This window comes from Schistocerca cancellata, chromosome 1 (assembly GCF_023864275.1).
Source record: "Schistocerca cancellata isolate TAMUIC-IGC-003103 chromosome 1, iqSchCanc2.1, whole genome shotgun sequence".
NCBI lineage: Eukaryota > Metazoa > Arthropoda > Insecta > Orthoptera > Acrididae > Schistocerca > Schistocerca cancellata.
Window position 1 is genome coordinate 837,991,699 of NC_064626.1, and position 18,234 is coordinate 838,009,932.

The 18,234-nt window shown below is 44.1% G+C and overlaps 1 protein-coding gene across 1 annotated transcript in view; it reads right to left on the reverse strand.

Moving 5' to 3' along the window:
• The window catches only part of LOC126106857 (transmembrane protein 132E), a 264,511-nt gene that overhangs the window by 169,429 nt on the left and 76,848 nt on the right, over positions 1 to 18,234 (reverse strand). The window contains exons 5-6 of the mRNA XM_049913292.1: positions 9,921 to 10,094; positions 5,891 to 6,170 (exon numbers count right to left, since the gene is read on the reverse strand). Coding sequence (XP_049769249.1) covers positions 5,891 to 6,170; positions 9,921 to 10,094 — 454 coding nt within the window. The remainder of the gene's footprint in view (positions 1 to 5,890; positions 6,171 to 9,920; positions 10,095 to 18,234) is intronic.

Here is an 18,234-nt window from a genome sequence, read left to right on the forward strand (position 1 = left end):
ATTTATACAGCCTGAGTCAGTTGGCCCTACCACTGTGATTTTATGCAGCCTGTAATGTTGTAGCTGGCCGTCATAAACCATGCGCGAGATTTTCAGATTTTCTCACTCGCTATGCGCAAACTATTAGTTCTACAGAAAAAATGAACGCGATCTTTTTGTAGGAGGTTTAATGCAGTTAAATTTTGGACCGGGATACGTTTCCGCTAGAGGCCGTAGTTTTCGAGTCGCTCGAGAAAAACGTTGTTGACCTCCAAACGCACTTCCACTCCCACACTCGTCCCTCACCAGTCAGGATTTCTAGTATGCAGGCCTAACTGTTTGCGCATGGTGAGTGAGAGGATTATTCCCTCGCTTGGTTTATACAGGCCAGATTTACAGTTCGGTTTGCATAAAACCACAGCAGTAGGGACAGCTGAACCACCATGCATGCAGGGTGAATCAGAACTCCGCCGATAAACTTTCAGAGGTGGTAGTATGGAACAAACCAAGACTTACTTGCGTCAGCGACACACGCCTATAATTATGAGCATGTAACGTCGTTTATGGGCAGCACCCTTTGGCTGTGTTGGTCGTGGTCAGTCTCCGACCTCTAAATAAGATGGCCGATCTTCCCTTAATCTGCTTCAGTTATGTGGTCTGGCTTGACTTTGTGGTTTTCAAAGGCGAGTGATTTCCTCAGTAAGACCGCTGCTTCCTAATACCGTTTGGAAAAGGAACTTCTCAAAAGGTTCGCAGGAAGCAGCTTCTTACAGCAAATGCTATGAGCGTTAGCAGGAAATGGCCAATTTTTACTGCTCTGGAAGCTCATTTCCTGTCAAAATATTGCCCCGGAATGCTTTCGTACTGAGTCGGCAGCCTTCGTCAGCTTAGTATGGGAGTCGTGCGCCCTTTGAATCGAAGTTCAGGTGTTTAAAGTGTCGCTTGTATGGAAGTCGGGAGTGAGTAATCCTGAGTTTCCGTGAGAAACGGCGGCGTTTAGTGAACGGCCATTTGCTAGGTGGACAGAGATATACTACAGGGTGGAGGCAAGCATGAACTAGCTGTCTGATAACAATAAGGTAGACATTATGTAAGACAGTAAAGTCCATTTGTTCCATTGGAAACAGGTGGTGATTAGCTGTCCTCCTCCTTTTATCCTTAGACTGTTGTCCAGTTTTGTTTACGGAGGAAATACAGGATGGGGAAAATAAAAGTAGCTCGTACCAACTTACATTGCCAACATTTTGAAACCATTTGTGGCAGCATGTACGGAGGAGGAGAGTTGTTAGCAGCCGTCACTCTCGTCGCAGTCCTAGATGGTCAGCCAGGTCATCTGATCTATCGGTATGCGATTACTTTGTTTGGGAAGTCGTCAAGTCTAAGGTGTATCGCAACAACCCTATTAGTCTTCAAGAACAGCAACAGAACATTTAGAATGAGATTTCAGCAAGTCCAGCTTCGATCCGCATTCAGCAACTTGCTGACGAGGGTCTGAAAGTGCCAACAGACGAATGGTGGTCACTCTCAACATCTGCTGTAGTCAGGTTAGTAATGCCGTGTTTCTTTGTACCCTGCAGCTCTGTTCTCCGAGCCACTTCTATTTGCCCCAACCTGTGCTAAAAATCGTTTGGTGTAGTGACTCATTGTGGTGCTCGTTTTACAATCCAGAGCTCTGGTCTGAGAGGCTTTTGAAAATAATTGGATTGCTACACGCCATTGATTAGTGGTATAGAAGAAGTGACTGTCGCAACTCTGTCTCGTAGGTCGAAGCTAGACTAGTAACCCTTATCTCGAGTGATAGATAGTACTAGCTACTCTACTGGTGAGACCCCCTGGTTGTATGGCCGTAGCCCACAAAAGTTTGCCGTTTCTCACTCAGAACTGTGCTCGACGTCATCAGAATGCTGTGTTCTCGCCCGGCCTTCTGACCGACGGGTCGAACGCTGGAGAGCGACATCAATACTGCGGAAAAAGGGCGCGGTCGAAGTACTCCACAGTATTTATGTAGCTCTTCGACGAGCGTCATTGGCGAGCCCACTGACCACTACCACGCAGCTGTGTCCACGTCTGAAGCAAACTGCACTGAAAAGGGTTAACAGCATCCAGAAGACAACCACCGAGAGGCCACACCACAATTCAAGAAGCTGGAGAAAGAGGGTCTACGTGTTCTGATCTCCGTCAATCCCAGGGGGAGCAGCCACCCCTGTGAAGGCACCTGCAGCTCCCAACCATCAGTCGACAAGACTCGGCGAAACCAGAACACCTCTGAAAATGTCCGTCGCAGTTCTGGACAAAATTTCAGGAACAGAGAAGGTTCATGAACCACGGCCATAAAACCTGGAAGACTCGCCAGCAGCTAGGACATTCGGTGGCGAAAGCCTTCACTGCATGGTTACCGACTATGCTTCTTGAAAACGAGAGTTATCTGGCTCTTTTTCCAATCGATTGGTACCTTGCGTTGCTGCATTTTTTTTCTCTACACCAATTTTTTCTGTTTCTGTGTCATTAATTTTCTCCATTCCTCGTAGTCGTATTTTATTTTTTCTCAAAATCTAACATCTGCTTCGTTTCATTTTCACAGCTCTGATTTTTATATTCGTGTCAAAGGCATCAATTACAAGGGAATAAACAGAAATTAACAGTTATAGAAGTCGTAAGTAGACAATGGAAATTAACACGTATACATGAAAAAGGACAAAGAAATCTATAATTAACTTGCTTTTGCCCAAAAGTGAGCTACGTTCAAAGCAATACAGTTAGCATACAGTCAGAAGTAATTGTACATAAATGCACATTCATAAACACATTTAAGTATAGACTAACAGACATTGAATTAAATTGTTTTCGCCCAGAAACGAGCAACGTCTAAGATGTTAGAACTGGCCAGCATCAACTCTTCTTCGGCGCATGATGACGGCCACAGACGGCAGTTGCGCAGGTGAGACATCGTCTGCTCCTCTCCACACTCACAAGTTGAGGGTCCTCTAGCGTATCTCCATTTTTCAAGAGTTTCTTTACACCGCCCAACACCAGTTCGTAATCTGCTGAGGGACTTCCAGATACACCAGTTCTATCACAGGGAGGTAGTTCTTCTCTAGGTTGTCTCCAGCCTAGAGGAGCAGTGTCTACTCTCTTTGTCCACATGTCTAGCCTTTGGTTTATGTTGTTGTTGTTTACATAGACCCTTACAAAACTTTTTCTGGACTTCAAGGGAGACAGCGCTGGCGAATGGCCAAATAATGGGTGAGTGTCAGATGTCAAGACTCTACGTCCTTCTGCTTGAGCAGCTGCTTCGCGCCTGATGTCGGGCGGAGCTGTACCTGCTGGGTAATACAGTTGCTCCACTTTAGTGAGTCTCAGGCACCCAGTGTTTATAGGCACGTCTCATTCAGAGCGGTGTCCACGTGCCTAGCAAGGCAGGAGTTGTGCCAGACAGGCGCTGCTTATTCGCCCGCAGAGTAGCACAACGCTAAAGCCGAAGTCCGAATAGTGACTGGCTGTGCATCCCAGTTAGATCCCCTTAGTTTTCGTATGATATTATTCCTTGCGGACACTTTCATTTTTGTGTTTTGACAATGCGTTTTGAACCTTAGGGACCGATTTAAGGTCACGCCAAGAACCTTTAGGGGAAAATGAATGTTCAAGTTCAGCGCCATTCCTTGAAATATTTAGTTGTTGGTTGTCCTGTCTGTTTTTTAGGTGGAAAGCACAGACTTGCGTTTTCGTAGGGTTAGGCCATAACTTACTATTTTTGTAGAACCGTCTTAGTTCTTCCAGTGCTTCAGACAGCTTATTTTCGACATCATGGAAATCCTTTTCCTAGGTGGCCATTGCGATATCATGCCGGTGCACAGCGGGAGTGGTTGATCATTCGAGTCCTTGAAATTCCACTAAAAATCACCTGTTGCTAAGGAAGATGGCTATTAAGGTGGTTAAAATATTCATTAGTGATGTCACAAAACTTTTTCAGGAGTAATTTATGGTTCACAGTGTCGTACGCAGCAGACAGGTCAACAAAGGCCACACCGGTTACCATACGTGATTCAAAACCGTCTTCGATGTACTGGGTGAGACCGAGGATCTGTGACGTGCAACTTTTACCCGGTCTAAAGCCAGCCTGTTGAGGAAAGAGCGCAGTGTCAATTGCTTCTGTCAAACGATTCAGAATCATTCTCTCCAAGATTTTATACAAATGGCAAAGAAGAGATATGGGACGGTAGTTCTTATGGTCATTGTTATCTTTACCGGGTTTACGGATAGCGGTAACAGGAGCTTTCCGCCAGACTTTGGGGATCCTACCAGAGCATAAGCAGTTGTTAAAAAGATCTACACTCATGCGCATAAATTAAGGATACTGTTGATACATGGTGAAACACACTCTGGTGAGCAATTTGCGGGTTTAAATCACCAAGGGGTATGACCATGCGGTGCATTTGACCTGCGGTCGTCGCACCGTGGCGCTGCCAGCAGTCCACATACGCAGAGGTGTGTTGGTGCATGTATGAGAACGGTGCAGCGAGTAAGTGTGCAGACGTTTGCAGACGTTCTAATGCTGACTGTATGTTAAAAATGGTTCAAAGAACACATATTGATGACGTTATGAGGGGTAGAATACTAGGATGACTGGAGGCTAGTCAGGAAATGTGTCCAGGCGCTGCAGTAAGGGACGTCCACAGTGTAAAACACCACAAGAAGACCTATATATCACCATCGGTGCCCGCAGACGGCCAAGGAATACTGCAGATAGCCTTGCTCGGGATCTTACCGCAGCCGCTGGAACAGTTGTCTCGAGACACACAGTCTACAGACGACTGAACAGACATGGTCTATTCGCCTGGAGACCTGCAAGGTGCATTTCACTGACCCCTGGTCACAGGAGAGCCCGTAAAGCCTGGTGTCAAGAACACTGTACATGGTCATTGGGACAGTGGTCCCAGGTTATGTTCACGGACGAGGCCATGTATAATCTTAACAGTGATACTCGCCGGGTTTTCATCTGGCGTGAACCAGGAACCAGATAGAAACCCCTTAATGTCCTCGAAACGGACCTGTATGGAGGTCGTGGTTTCGTGGAGTGGGGTGGGATTATGACTGGTGCACGTACACCGCTGCATATCTTTGACAGAGGAACTGTAACAGTCAGGTGTATCGAAACGACATTTTCCACCAGTATGTCCGCCTTTTCAGGGGTGCAGTGGGTCCCACCTTCCTCCTGATGGAGCTGCCGTCATGGAGGAGTACCTTGAAACAGAAGAAACCAGGCGAATGGAGGGGCCTCCCTGTTCTCCAGACCTAAACCCCACCGTGCACCTCTGAGATGCTCTCGGTCGAAGTATCGCTGCGCGTCTTCAAACCCCTAGGACACTTCAGGAGCTCCGTCAGGCACTGGTGCAAGAATGGGAGGCTATACCCCAGCAGCTGCGCAACCACCTGATCCAGAGCATGCCAATACGTTGTGCGGTCTGTGTACGTGTGCATGGTGATCATATCCCATTTTGACGTCGGGGTACATGCGCAGGAAACAGTGGCGTTTTGTAGCACATGTGTTTCGGGACGGTTCTCTCAACTGATCACCAATACCGTGGACTTACAGATCTGTGTCGTGTGTGCTCCCTATGTGCCTACGCTATTAACACCAGTTTTGTGTAGTGCCACGTTGTATGGCACCACATTCTGCAATTATCCTTAATTTATGAGTATGAGTGTAGAATCCATTTTAGTGTTGCAGGACCAAAATGTTTTATTTTCTCATTCGTAAGATCATCCAGCCCAGCAACCTTTCCTGTTTTACACTTAGTAATCGCCCTATGCAGCTCTGATGATCAAATCTGATGATGACAGCCGAAATTAGTAATGTGTGATTTACGCAAAAGCAAAGTATTGCTGTCTCGCAGCACAGCGTGAGACCGACCTTGGAGATGGGCAGCACGGCCTGGATGTCGTCCTTGTGCACCTCGAGCCTGGCGGTGTGTCTCCGCCGGCCGGACGCCTCGAGCAGCGCGGGCTTCCTGGCCGCCCCCGCCACCCCCGCCGCCGCCGCCACGTCGCCGGCCAGAACGTAACGCGCGCTCAGCACGAGGCGCGCGTCCGCCGCCCCCGCGCCGCCCTCGTCTGAGACGGCCACCAGCAGAGAGAACACCTCCTCCGCCTTGGACGGCCCGCCGCCGCCGCCACCGGCCGCTCCGCCGCTCCTGAACAATCACTCAGTCACTCGAGGCACTTCGTTTTCATTCGGTCAAAGCTCTTTAAGTACTTGTAAGCGTGAGAGAAAAAAAAGAAAACGTTAAAAAATGCATGTAAAGCACAGATGTAAAGTTGTAACACTGTTTCAAAAACAACTTCTATCCAGTAGAACAAATGTTTTATTTGCTTCAGCCTATAGTTACACCGTCATACTGTCGAATTATTTGGCTACCGAAATTAGTGCCATAACACTCCGTCTTACGATAAAAAAAAACACAGTGCAGAATTAAAATATGTTTTAGATACATTTATAAAATATTTTTCAATATAGTAGCTAAAATGAGGTACAAAGTGCAATCTTAAAATACAGGCTATCCCCAAATCCCTGGCTCGCAGCCGTCTTCTTGGCTTTCTTTGCTTTAATGTTATGACTGTGTTGATCACAAAATGTTGCTGCAGAAACGACCATTACGGAATAAGAGGAATATTTCACAACTGCTACCTCTTGTACTTTACGAACAGACGGAGAAAGATCATTCTCCATAATAATGGTAATGATTATGAGGTGGCGTCTGATTGGGGCACGGTTAAATAGGGAGTGTGGCAGAAGTCGGTACTGGGATCGATGCTGTTTCCTATACGAGGGTCATTCCATAAGTCATGGGAACAAGGTGTACCTTGCATACATGTGGCATCGATGTAATCGCAGTAAATACGTTCGAAAGCCCACGGCAAACAGTACCGAAATCAAGCCACAGCTCGCTACAGCATGCGAGGATGGGTGGGTAATAGCGCCTGAAACATTCAGTGTGTGCTACAAAGTGGATGTAAGCAACGGGCAACAACAAGCGTACGTGAAAGTTACCTTCTCGCTGGCACAAATGCTACTCATTGTCATGCGGAAGCATGGGCCGCTGTGGCTGAGCAGACATCATGAACTCTGTACAGCGATGGGGTGGAAAATTGTCCTCCAGCCACCCCACTCATCAGACACCCCCCCCCCCCTCTTCCATGCTACGTCGACCTCATTCCATAACTGCAGAAACCATTGTGTGGCACACACTTTGCAAACGGGACAGATATCCTCAAGGTATTTTGATGACAGGTGGCACACACTGGTGGCAATGCTAATGGCATTTAACGCCTTCCCTATCGTTGGGACCGCATTCTCCATCCGTTCGGGGACTATTTTGAAGTATAGTTTATTTGACTCATTTTTGTTCCATTTGTACTCGTGCGAATTAAATTTACATAGATTTAAAATAATGCATGAGTTTCATGTCACCCTTTGCCATGACCTGTACTGGAACTCTGTTGTATGTTGGCATTCTGATACACACTGCCTTACCTCTTCATCGCACACCGTGAAATTACTACGTTGTCGCATTATCGTAAGATATGCCATAGGTGGCGTGACGTGTGGAATGATCCTCGTATACACAAGATGGTTAGAAACAGTCTGAAAAACTTGTACCGGTGTTGCAGGGTGGGCTATGCTGAGAAGTACTTGTTAAGAAAAAAATTTGATACATTGCACCGTTTCCACGTTAATTAGCATTGGAGTTAGCCAATCAAGCCGTTGCGTGTTCAAATTCAAGAATCTACCCGTCGCCCCCCTCCTCCAGAGACGGTGTCACCAAATGTGTTCTTCACTTAGATTCATAAAACCGAATAAGAGAGCGATACAAATGAGACGGTAATAAGGTTCGAACTGGAACCAAAGGCTGAGCAGTCTCGCGCGCTGTCATCTACGCTATGAGAACAGCTGACACTAATTTTATCTGGCGGGGCTCTTGAATTTGCGAGCGCAACTGTCTGATTGACTAACTTCTGTGCTAGTTAACTAGGAACGGGGAAACGTATCGATCTTTTGCTTAACAATTATTTCTCTGTACTGCCTACCCAGCAAACCATTACAAGCTTTTCAGACTATTTATGAACAACCAGTATAAATTATATATCTTCTAATATAACACTACAGTCTAAAATTTGTTTGCTAATTACACTAGCTTGTTAGTGAAAGGTTCTGAGTGCAACACAGGCAATGTATCAATTCGTCCAATTCAAGACATAACTTAATGGCCTGTAGAAAATCAGTCTTTGCTACATCATGGGAAGACTCAGTTTTTACAGTTTCTAACACACACTACGTATGAGTGTGAACAATCCAAATAGTACAGTTCAAGACGCAAGTTCATAGCTTGTAAATAGTCAGTTTATGCTAAATCACAGCTTGTATAATTTCTAACACACACTACGTATGAGTGTGAACAATCCAAATAGTACAGTTCAAGACGCAAGTTCATAGCTTGTAAATAGTCAGTTTAGGCTAAATCACAGCTTGTATAATTTCTAACACACAATACGTATGATTTGTGAGTCTGAACACCTAATTCGTAATTGTTCAGGCAGATGGTAAGCTGTCATAGAAAGCCTATGTTCCGAAACTCGTTCAAAAATTAAATGCTACTCTATTTATCATTAGAATAGTATATGCGATAAGTAATGTTTCAACACGAAAATTAGTCTACTTTACTTTCATTCATTCGTGACGCACGGCATTATTTTCTGGGATAACTACTCCCCTTCACAAAGGCTATTGTTCGCTCAGTTAGCGCAATACGTGGTGTAAGTTCATGAACTTTTTGTAGACTCCTGTTCAGAAGCCTGATAATTCACACATTGGCCTTTCCGTATATATTTTCTTTAATGCCGTTTGCTGCTAACGGTATGAGCTTATACCCAAGAATTATCAGATTTCACTCAGTTAATACTTGGCAGAAATAGAGTCTGTATTTGGATCGCATTTCCTTGGCTCTTGTGCAGAAAGGTGTACAGTACAGTATTCTGCTGCGTCTATTTTCAACAAGCTACCGCAAGAATTAAAGCGTCTTAGCAATCGCACGTTCAAGTGTAAATTTAAGAATTTCCCCGTGGTTCACTCGTTCTTTGCTGTCGGGGAGTTCCTGAAAAAATCTCTATGTTATATTGTTCCTTAAGCTAATATACACCAGTAGTTTGCAGTCAGTATAGGATTCGAGCAAATTTTATTTTGTTGTTAATTTCTCTACTATAATTTCATGTAGTGCAGAGATTTCTCGTCAATTTTGTTCTACAGAACTATACATATACATTTATATGAAATGCAAAAGATGGAAAGATAAAAAAACGTGCCTTTGCGTATTGCTATAAGGCACTTACTTTTATAGCCGATAGATATATAAATGTGTTCATTTAAACTGAAATAATAGAAGTATCTCGAAAATTACACATCGGACCAAAAAAAGTTATGATTCTAATTTGTTTGTTTCTGAGGAGGACCACACCCATTGAAATGTTCAATGGAAACCCCAGTTTTTTAAATGCTGATTACGATTCTACGGCGAAACATACATACGCTTTGTGTGAAGCATATTATTTGTTTCGCCACGGTTTTCGCTGTAATCGGGGCAATAGAAATCAGTACACAATCGCAATTTACGACTTGCTACTCAATGAGCCTCGAATATCCAATGGCACGTGGGACAGGCCAATATTTCATAAATTGCAATTGGAAACCCCATTCGCAAAGTTGTTTTCCTCCGATCTATCGAACAGGGGACTACTCGACGCGCCCCCGTCGTCGTGTAGCGAACTACGACGGTCACGATCAATGGACCACCCTGTAGACGTACCACATCGGATGATTCTTTTTTATACACCCTGTACATTGCAAAAACGCCGGCAGGACCGGGAGGGGACGCTGGTGGCTGACTCACCCCGGCTTGCCGTGCGGCGAGGGCTGCAGCTGCGGCGCCGCGTCGGCCAGGCTGTCCCTGCGGAAGGCGGTGACGGTGGCGGCGGTGTGCTTGCCGTTGAGCGACGCTGTCACGTTCCAGCGCTCCGAGCTCGCCTCGGCGCCCAGCAGCCTCAGGCCGTTCTTCACGCGCACCCTGACAACCAAACAACACACCACTTACCGCACGTCTCTGCTTCTCTCTTTTTCTCTACACCTCTATCACCGTCCACTGTGCGTGGTACTCGGGATATACCCGATACACATAACTATTTACCCGAGGACGCCCAAGCATTTTTTTCTAACTTGGATGCCTTAGGGGGGGGGGGGGGGGGCTTCGGCGAGCCCACAGGTATTAAATAACTTTACTGACGAAAAATTACAACTTTCAAAATGGTTTATGTATTTTAACTAAGGCATCAGTTTATAAATGCTGTTAATTGTTATAAATATTGGATTGAGTGAATAAAAAATTGACATATTTCAATACAAAATACAGATGTGTTCATATACAATAGACTACTCTGAGTCCTCAACTTCAAGGCGAGAGACACACTTCACAATTTTTTCTGAATGGGTGTTACACACATGTTTATGACACTGTCCACAATTCTGTTTTGGTTTACTTAGATTGTTGTACTTCTGCTTCTTTCTTTTAGCTTTTCTTACACAAATATGGCACCGACCTTTCCCTGCAGGAGGCTGACGTGCTTCTGTTGCCACTTCTTTGATTTTCTTTTGTAGAATAGTCTCCATTGATTGAACAATTTGGTTAGATAACCCTCTTGCTTTGGCACTTGTTTCTTCTACCTGAAATTTGACTAGTTCCATCCCAGCTTGCAGAAGATCAAGTTTCCGTTTGTTGTGTTTCTTTTCATTCCATCTTGGATGTTGCTGGATGAATATGGTGGTTGCATTGACAGCACAAATGTCGATGAGAGTGTAAAATACAGATAGAGGTCATCCCCTTGTTCCCCTCTTGCAGGTGTACATACGCGTCATTTGATCAATGGTATCAATTCCACCTTTAGTGGAATTATAATGTGCATTTATCTCTGTTTTATTTTTCTCTCCTCCAACAGTGCCTTTATCTTGGTGCATTGTTGACAACATCAGTAAGTTTTTACTTTGTTTCGTTTTTGCTGTGTAGGACACCGAAGTTACTGGAGGCCTACGTGTTAGGAACTGCACTAATTCACTGCAAGTTTACAAGATATATAACAGCTGACTGACATCAACAATCACTTCCTCTGAAAGTAAACCGATTATTGTGAATATCAAGAATACCAACCAACAAGAAACTAAACTGCATTGTTGTATAGATGAGAAATACGAAATCCTACTAAGGGAAATTTTCTATAGCATGGAAGCCTAAGGGGGGGGTTTATTGGACCCATAATAAATTTATTTATTTTTTCTTTCAAAGCAGGAATTTTCTATAAAATATATTGACACTAACGTTTCATAAAATAGCCAACAAACAATAACTCAAAGGGAATATGTAGTATGAAAGTTACTTGGGCAAAAGCATGGGACATAAAAAAATTGTGGGTTCAACGAACCCCCCTCCCCCCTTAGGCGTCCTAGGGTTAAGTTTACCGCGGCAACATGCTGTCTCAAAACGGGCAGACCAGATGCAATCAGAGATCTCTTGTGGGAGGAAACACAGACCTTGAGAGAGCTCAGAACCTGGACAGTGAATCCACGCAAAAAGAGTGGGACAACTGCGAATAGGCCCGTACGGTATATTCTTTCTTCCCAAACATGAGGGAGCTACTGGGATGAAACATGCCAATCAGTTCTTAACCAGCCGTGGGCCATACACAATACATTTGGTACATGTATGTTTCGCTCAGGAGGCTGATTGTACCTGTGTAGAGAGAGTGACTCCAGAAATCACGCTCCTATATTGTGACTGTTGGCCACAGGAAAAAAAAAAAAACTAGCATTCGCAGGACGACATATTCACTTAGCGACCACACCTCGTGAACCGATCTCAACGCCTGTGCAAACAGAATAGCTACTCTCTGTTTTTTTTTCATTCTGGACGTGGGACAGCGGCTGGTCAAATATTTAACAATGAAATTCGCCAAACAGCCGTGCAAATTGAGAAGTTTTTTATTTTATTTTCGCTACCAGTTCCGACAATCCAATTTGCCACCATCTTCAGGCCTCATACGCACCTCCCAAAAATTATCGATCTAGGCGTACTGGGGCCATCCCTTTCTGGATGTCGTGAGCACTCAAGTGTTTCCTCCGAAGACTTGACTGTCCAGGTCTTCGAAGGAAGCACTCGAGAGTTCACGACATCCACAAAGAGATGGCCCGAGTATGCCTCTATCGAATGTTTTGGAGGTGCATATGGGGCCTGATAATGGCATACTGAATTTCCGAACCTGGTAGCGAAAATAAAATAAAATAACTTCTCAATCTGCACGGCTATTTGGCGATTTTTTTTTTTAATTTTTTTTATTTTTGCTGATTATCTAGAGTGCTGTATAGAGGCTGACAAGAGAACGAGCGGCAACGAGCACAGGCGACGAATGATTCTACGGACAATACTAGCGAGCCAGGCGTCAGTAGTGGTGGTAACAGATCAGACGACAGCGGCACAGACGAAGATGGGGACAAACGTAGGATAATGACTAAATGTACAGTCACTGAAGTGTCAGGCAAACAAATGTAGAGCGCAATACGGGCTATAACCTAACCTAGATGTATGATCACGCCACATGAGGCCGGAAGGCTCAGAAGTATTGCTGAGATCTTCGCCCTCGGATGGCGTGTAGTGGTAGATCGGGCAGCTGCTGTCCGGGAGCGAGAGTCTCAGTGTCCTTTTGAGATACTCACTCCAGGAGAGCATCGGCTCTAGTATTCTACTAACCTAAATTCTTTCCAATCCTCCCGATTTCCCTATCTTCTTACTACGTAAATCGTTAATTTAAAGAATTTCCATTTCCTAATTAGCTTTACATTGCAATTATTTAAAGTTTCAGCACTGTTAAAATATAAAGAAATCAAATAAGCTTCATACTATATTGTGGAAACATGACCTGTCTTAATCACTAGATGGCAGCAAATACAATAAAATAAAAATAAAATATAAAATAAAAATCGCTGATCTATTTCAGGAGCAGTAGTAAATATTTTAGAACTTGGTTGCATATGCAGCACTAAATCAAACAACACACTCCATATAAAGCGTGTTCAATTTTTATTGGTTGCAGAGATTTAGCTACTAGAATGCAAACCAAACAAGAATCCACAAAACTTATTAAGCAGTGGCAAATGATTAAATTAAAACTTGCGAATTCTCTTGACGCCACCACGTGTGACTCTTCGGATGTGGCCTTAGCGTTCTTTTATGAGAGCGGTCCTGTTCATAATTCAAAGGATCGTCTCTTGCATTTACTTTTCCTCTGCACACTTCACCTTTCTACCACCCCACTGGCGAAAATCTATAGCAGGAAAGGTCCGGGAAGGTTAGTAGCGAAGAAACGTGAGCTTTTCTTCCTATCCATCTCCCAAGAAATGTTCCGTTCAGATGATGTGTACCTGACGTGTAGAAGGTGTAGATGACCTCCTCATTGTTGCAGTCAACGGAAACTCTGTCAATAAAGCAGGAAGCTCTTTCTCAAGGAACTCGACGTAACGGAACTCTGTAAGACGATGCGGTAACTCAACATGCCCAACCAACTGAGTGTCTGTCATAAGACACCACACCACATTACCACAAGAACATTCCTGGAAACGTCTCCAAAAAGGGATAAGTTTTTTATTTCTGGAGTTACAGCCACAAATGTATTGAAGAACAGTTTCATTTTCCACCCTGTCTGTTATAGAATCCCTCTTGTCTGCACCACGATCAGCTGTACTTCCGTTTTCAGGTGCGTACGCCTGTGTTCCTAAATCACGTTGTTCTTCCCTGTATTTTTTCAGAATAAAGGCATACGCTCTTCAAAATGGCTGACGACCGAAATCTTTTGAATGCGGGGTAACTAACGAAGATTCTATAATAGCGAGGGTGGAAAATGGAACTGTACTTCAAAGGGACGTGGGTCTCCACCGGATCACCAATCTGAGCTAAGTGTGTTATTGATACCCTCACAAGCGAAACTCGTTTCATCAGTAAAGAGTGTCAATGACATTATTCTGCGATTTGCAACTATACAATGGCAAAATTCCTTCACCTCATCCGAGAAGCTGTTCAGTGTACTGTAAACGACACGGACAGAGGCCGTGCATACGTAATGTACATCAACTGTTGTATGTCGGACACTGTTAGAAATTCTGAGTACGCTTCTTGAAGGACTACGTTCTGCCAATAGAATAATATCTTCTATTTCAATCACGTCGTCATCACTTGCACTTTCAGGTGAGATATGACTGCCAAACACTGTACCAGTCTCACACAGTTTAGTGAAGACACGACTAAACAATTTTGAATCTGGTGCTCTGCGGTTAGGGGAAGCGACTACCGTACGAGTTCTACAGACAGCAGTGAGCAGAAACCACCCGCCTTCTCAGTACTCGTCGCAATGTCAACATCAAGATCGGAATGGATTCTCTGGTCGCCGCATATCTTTGTCGAGTTGGCTTCCGGCGCGCCTCGAGGCGGACAGAAGGAGGAAGGAGGGGCTTGTTGTGAGTTAGCTCGGCGCTGTGCGTGAGGAGCGACGTCGGTGTCGGAGGGCAAGGCCCCTTGGTCGGTGGGCGCCGCACCGAAGCAGTCTGTTGGGGACAGAACGCCGTGGGCTCGAAGATCCTAGTGTGGAGGACCGGCGTTGTCCCGAGGGCGATCATCGTGTGCCCATTCAAGAGCTGAGAAGTGATTTCTTGGTTCTGCCAAGGGGTTCCGACGAAGAATTACGGCATGAGGTGAACACAAGAATTTTGAAAAGGTGCACGTTGGTGAGGCGTATACAAGACGTGACAGTGGTGTAAGCTTTGCTTCGGTACTGCAATTTCCAGTTAGAGCGCTGCCTGGGAAGAGAGCGTTGATATCGGCATTGTCATTTATTTAGCTGCTTTAAAGTAAATGACTGTTTTGAATCTAAGGTGGATCCGCATGAGACACCGAACCATTGGTTGTCATATTAAGAAACCTAAGTTGGCCCTAGCGTGTTCAACTGTTATCTACAGTTATAAGTAATTTGACACTCTCGTAGTGTCCACGAGTGAACCTTGGAGGCACTCTTAAGTGTTTGTAGTAAGGGAAGGAATGACTGCAGAGCTTTTTGGTCCGACGCTTTGGTGTGGCCTTCTCAAAAGTTTAAAAGTCCCAAATATTTTCTTACTGCCTTGCTGAGGCTGTCTTGCAACAGTTATTGATTTTATTGCCTGGTCATATCCACGAAAATTTTGGTATTGCCATGTGGCGTTAGAATCTTTTATTTAACCTTACATTATGCAATTTGTATACTTTTTCCTTTGCTTAAAAAGGTATTTTGTGTTTTAAACGTTGTAAATTCATTCTGATCTGTTAAAATACTTCAGGAACTTTCATTAACAAACTATATTGAGGATCTTGTTGTTCATCATAACGAATGTTCACTCACTATTTTAGGATCAGGTTAATGAAGTTGTAAAATTCTAAAGGTAAAAAAAGGCTTTTATTAGAAAAACGATGCCTGCCCGTACCTCCCACAACTACCACGTGCTCAAAGCATTGGCCTTCGGGTTTTGTCTGATGTTTACCCCGGTATCTATCCCAGCTGACGCCTGCGGGCCACGTCAAGCAGCAGCGTTTCTATTACAAAAGCCAAACTCAGGTATCACATAGCAGCACTCAGCATTTGTAACTAAATTCCGTTAGCTTAATTGATAAAGCAAAATTGATCAACAACTACAATTTCAATCATAGTTGAAAAATTCATGCACAATTTCTCAACTTGAATTCAATATAATAATGACAATGAGAAAAGAGAGCCACTTGTATGAATATCAAGACCTGAGATGGAAACCCACTTCTAAGCAAAGAAGGGAAAGAGGTGGAAGGAGTATATAGAGGGTCTATACAAGGGCGAAGTACTTGAGGACAATGTTATGGAAATGGAAGAGGATGAAGATGAAATGGGAGTTTGACAGAGCACTGAAAGACCTGAGTCGAAACATGGCCCCGGGAGTAGACAACATTCCATTAGAACTACTGGCGGCCTTGGGAGAGCCAGTCCTGACAAAACTCTACCATCTGGTGAGCAAGATGTATGAGACAGGCGAAATACCCTCAGACTTCAAGAAGAATATAGTAATTCCAATCCCAAAGAAAGCAGGTGTTTCCAGATGTGAAAATTACTGAACTATCAGTTTAATAAGTCACAGCTGCAAAATACTAACGCGAATTCTTTACAGACGAATGGAAAAACTGGTAGAAGCAGACCTCGGAGAAGATCAGTTTGGGTTCCGTTGAAATGTTGGAACACATGAGGCAATATTGACACTACGACTTATCTTAGAAAATAGATTAAGGAAAGGCAAACCTACGTTTCTAGCATTTGTATACTTAGAGAAAGCTTTTGCCAATGCTGACTGGAATACTCTCTTTCAAATTCTAAAGGTAGCAGGGGTAAAATATAGGGAGCGAAAGGCTATTTACAATTTGTACAGAAACCAGATGGCAGTTATAAGAGTCGAAGGGCATGAAAGGGAAGCCGTGGTTGGGATAGGAGTGAGACAGGGTTGTAGGATCTCCGCGATGTTATTCAATTTGTATATTGAGCAAGCAGTAAAGGAAACAAAAGAAAAATTCGGAGTAGGTATTAAAATCCATGGAGAAGAAATAAAAAAGGTTGAGGTTCGCCGATGACATTGTAATTCTGTCAGAGACAGCAAAGGACTTGGAAGAGCAGTTGAACGGAATGGATAGTGTCTTGAAGGGAGGATATAAGATGAACAGCAACAAAAGCAAAACGAGGATAATGGAATGTAGTCAAATTAAGTCGGGTGACGTTGAGTGTATTAGATTAGGAAATGAGACACTTAAAGTAGTAAAGGAGTTTTGCTATTTGGGGAGCAAAATAACCGATGATGGTCGAAGTAGAGAGGATATAAAATGTAGACTGGCAATGACAAGGAAAGCGTTTCCGAAGAAGAGAAATTTGTTAACATCGAGTATAGATTTATTTAAGTGTCAAGAAGTCGTTTCTGAAAGTATTTGTATGGAGCGTAGCCATGTATGAAAGTGAAACGTGGACGATAAATACTTTGGACAAGAAGAGAATAGAAGCATTTGAAATGTGGTGCTACAGAAGAAATGGTTCAAATGGCTCTGAGCACTATGGGACTTAACAGCTGTGGTCATCAGTCCCCTAGAACTGAGAACTACTTAAACCTAACTAACCTAAGGACATCACAAACATCCATGCCCGAGGCAGGATTCGAACTTGCGACCGTAGCAGTCGCGCACTACAGAAGAATTCTGAAGATTAGATGGGTAAATCACATAACTAATGAGGAGGTATTGAATAGAATTGGGGAGGAGTTTCTGGCAAAACTTAACAAGAAGAAAGAACCGGTTGATAGGACATGTCTGAGGCCTCAAGGGATCACAAATTTAGCATTGGAGGGCAGCGTGGAGGGTAAAAATGGCAGAGGGAGACCAAGAGATGAATACACTAAGCAGATTCAGAAGGATGTAGGTTGCAGTAAGTACTGGGCGATGAAGAAGCTTGCACAGGATAGAGTAGCATGGAGAGCTGCATCAAACCAGTCTCTGGACTGAAGACCACCACAACAACAACAACAACAACAACAATGACAATCGACAAATAAATCCGTAGCAGCTGAAGTACCGATACGTGAAACGAAAACTTGTGTCTGTGAGCAGCAATATGTCTGTAACCAATAAAAATTGGACATATATTGTGTGGAACGTTTTACTCGAATCTGTCTACAGTACCACCTCCTACACTATTCACAATCATCCCGCTCGTGTTATTTTGTTAGGAAAGGACAAGAAATCTTTATACTGGAGCTTTGAAGGTGCCGGGTGGTTGTAATTAAAGCGCAGCTATTCACGGAGGTCCAGTGTGGGCTCTGAATATCGTATAGCAGCGAAACTTCGTAGACATGCTAATGCGTTAACGCGGAACCGATCTACTGAAAAAAAATGTTTCAGCTTTGGCCACCAGGTGCCACTCTGGCGCTGTGCACTGTTTGTACGACGGTATGACATATACGCTGTCATTTGGTAAGCCATGACGTGAATGAACGGTATCGACGTCGAGAACAGAGATCAAAATGGTTCAAATGGCTCTGAGCACTATGGGACTTAACATCTATGGTCATCAGTCCCCTAG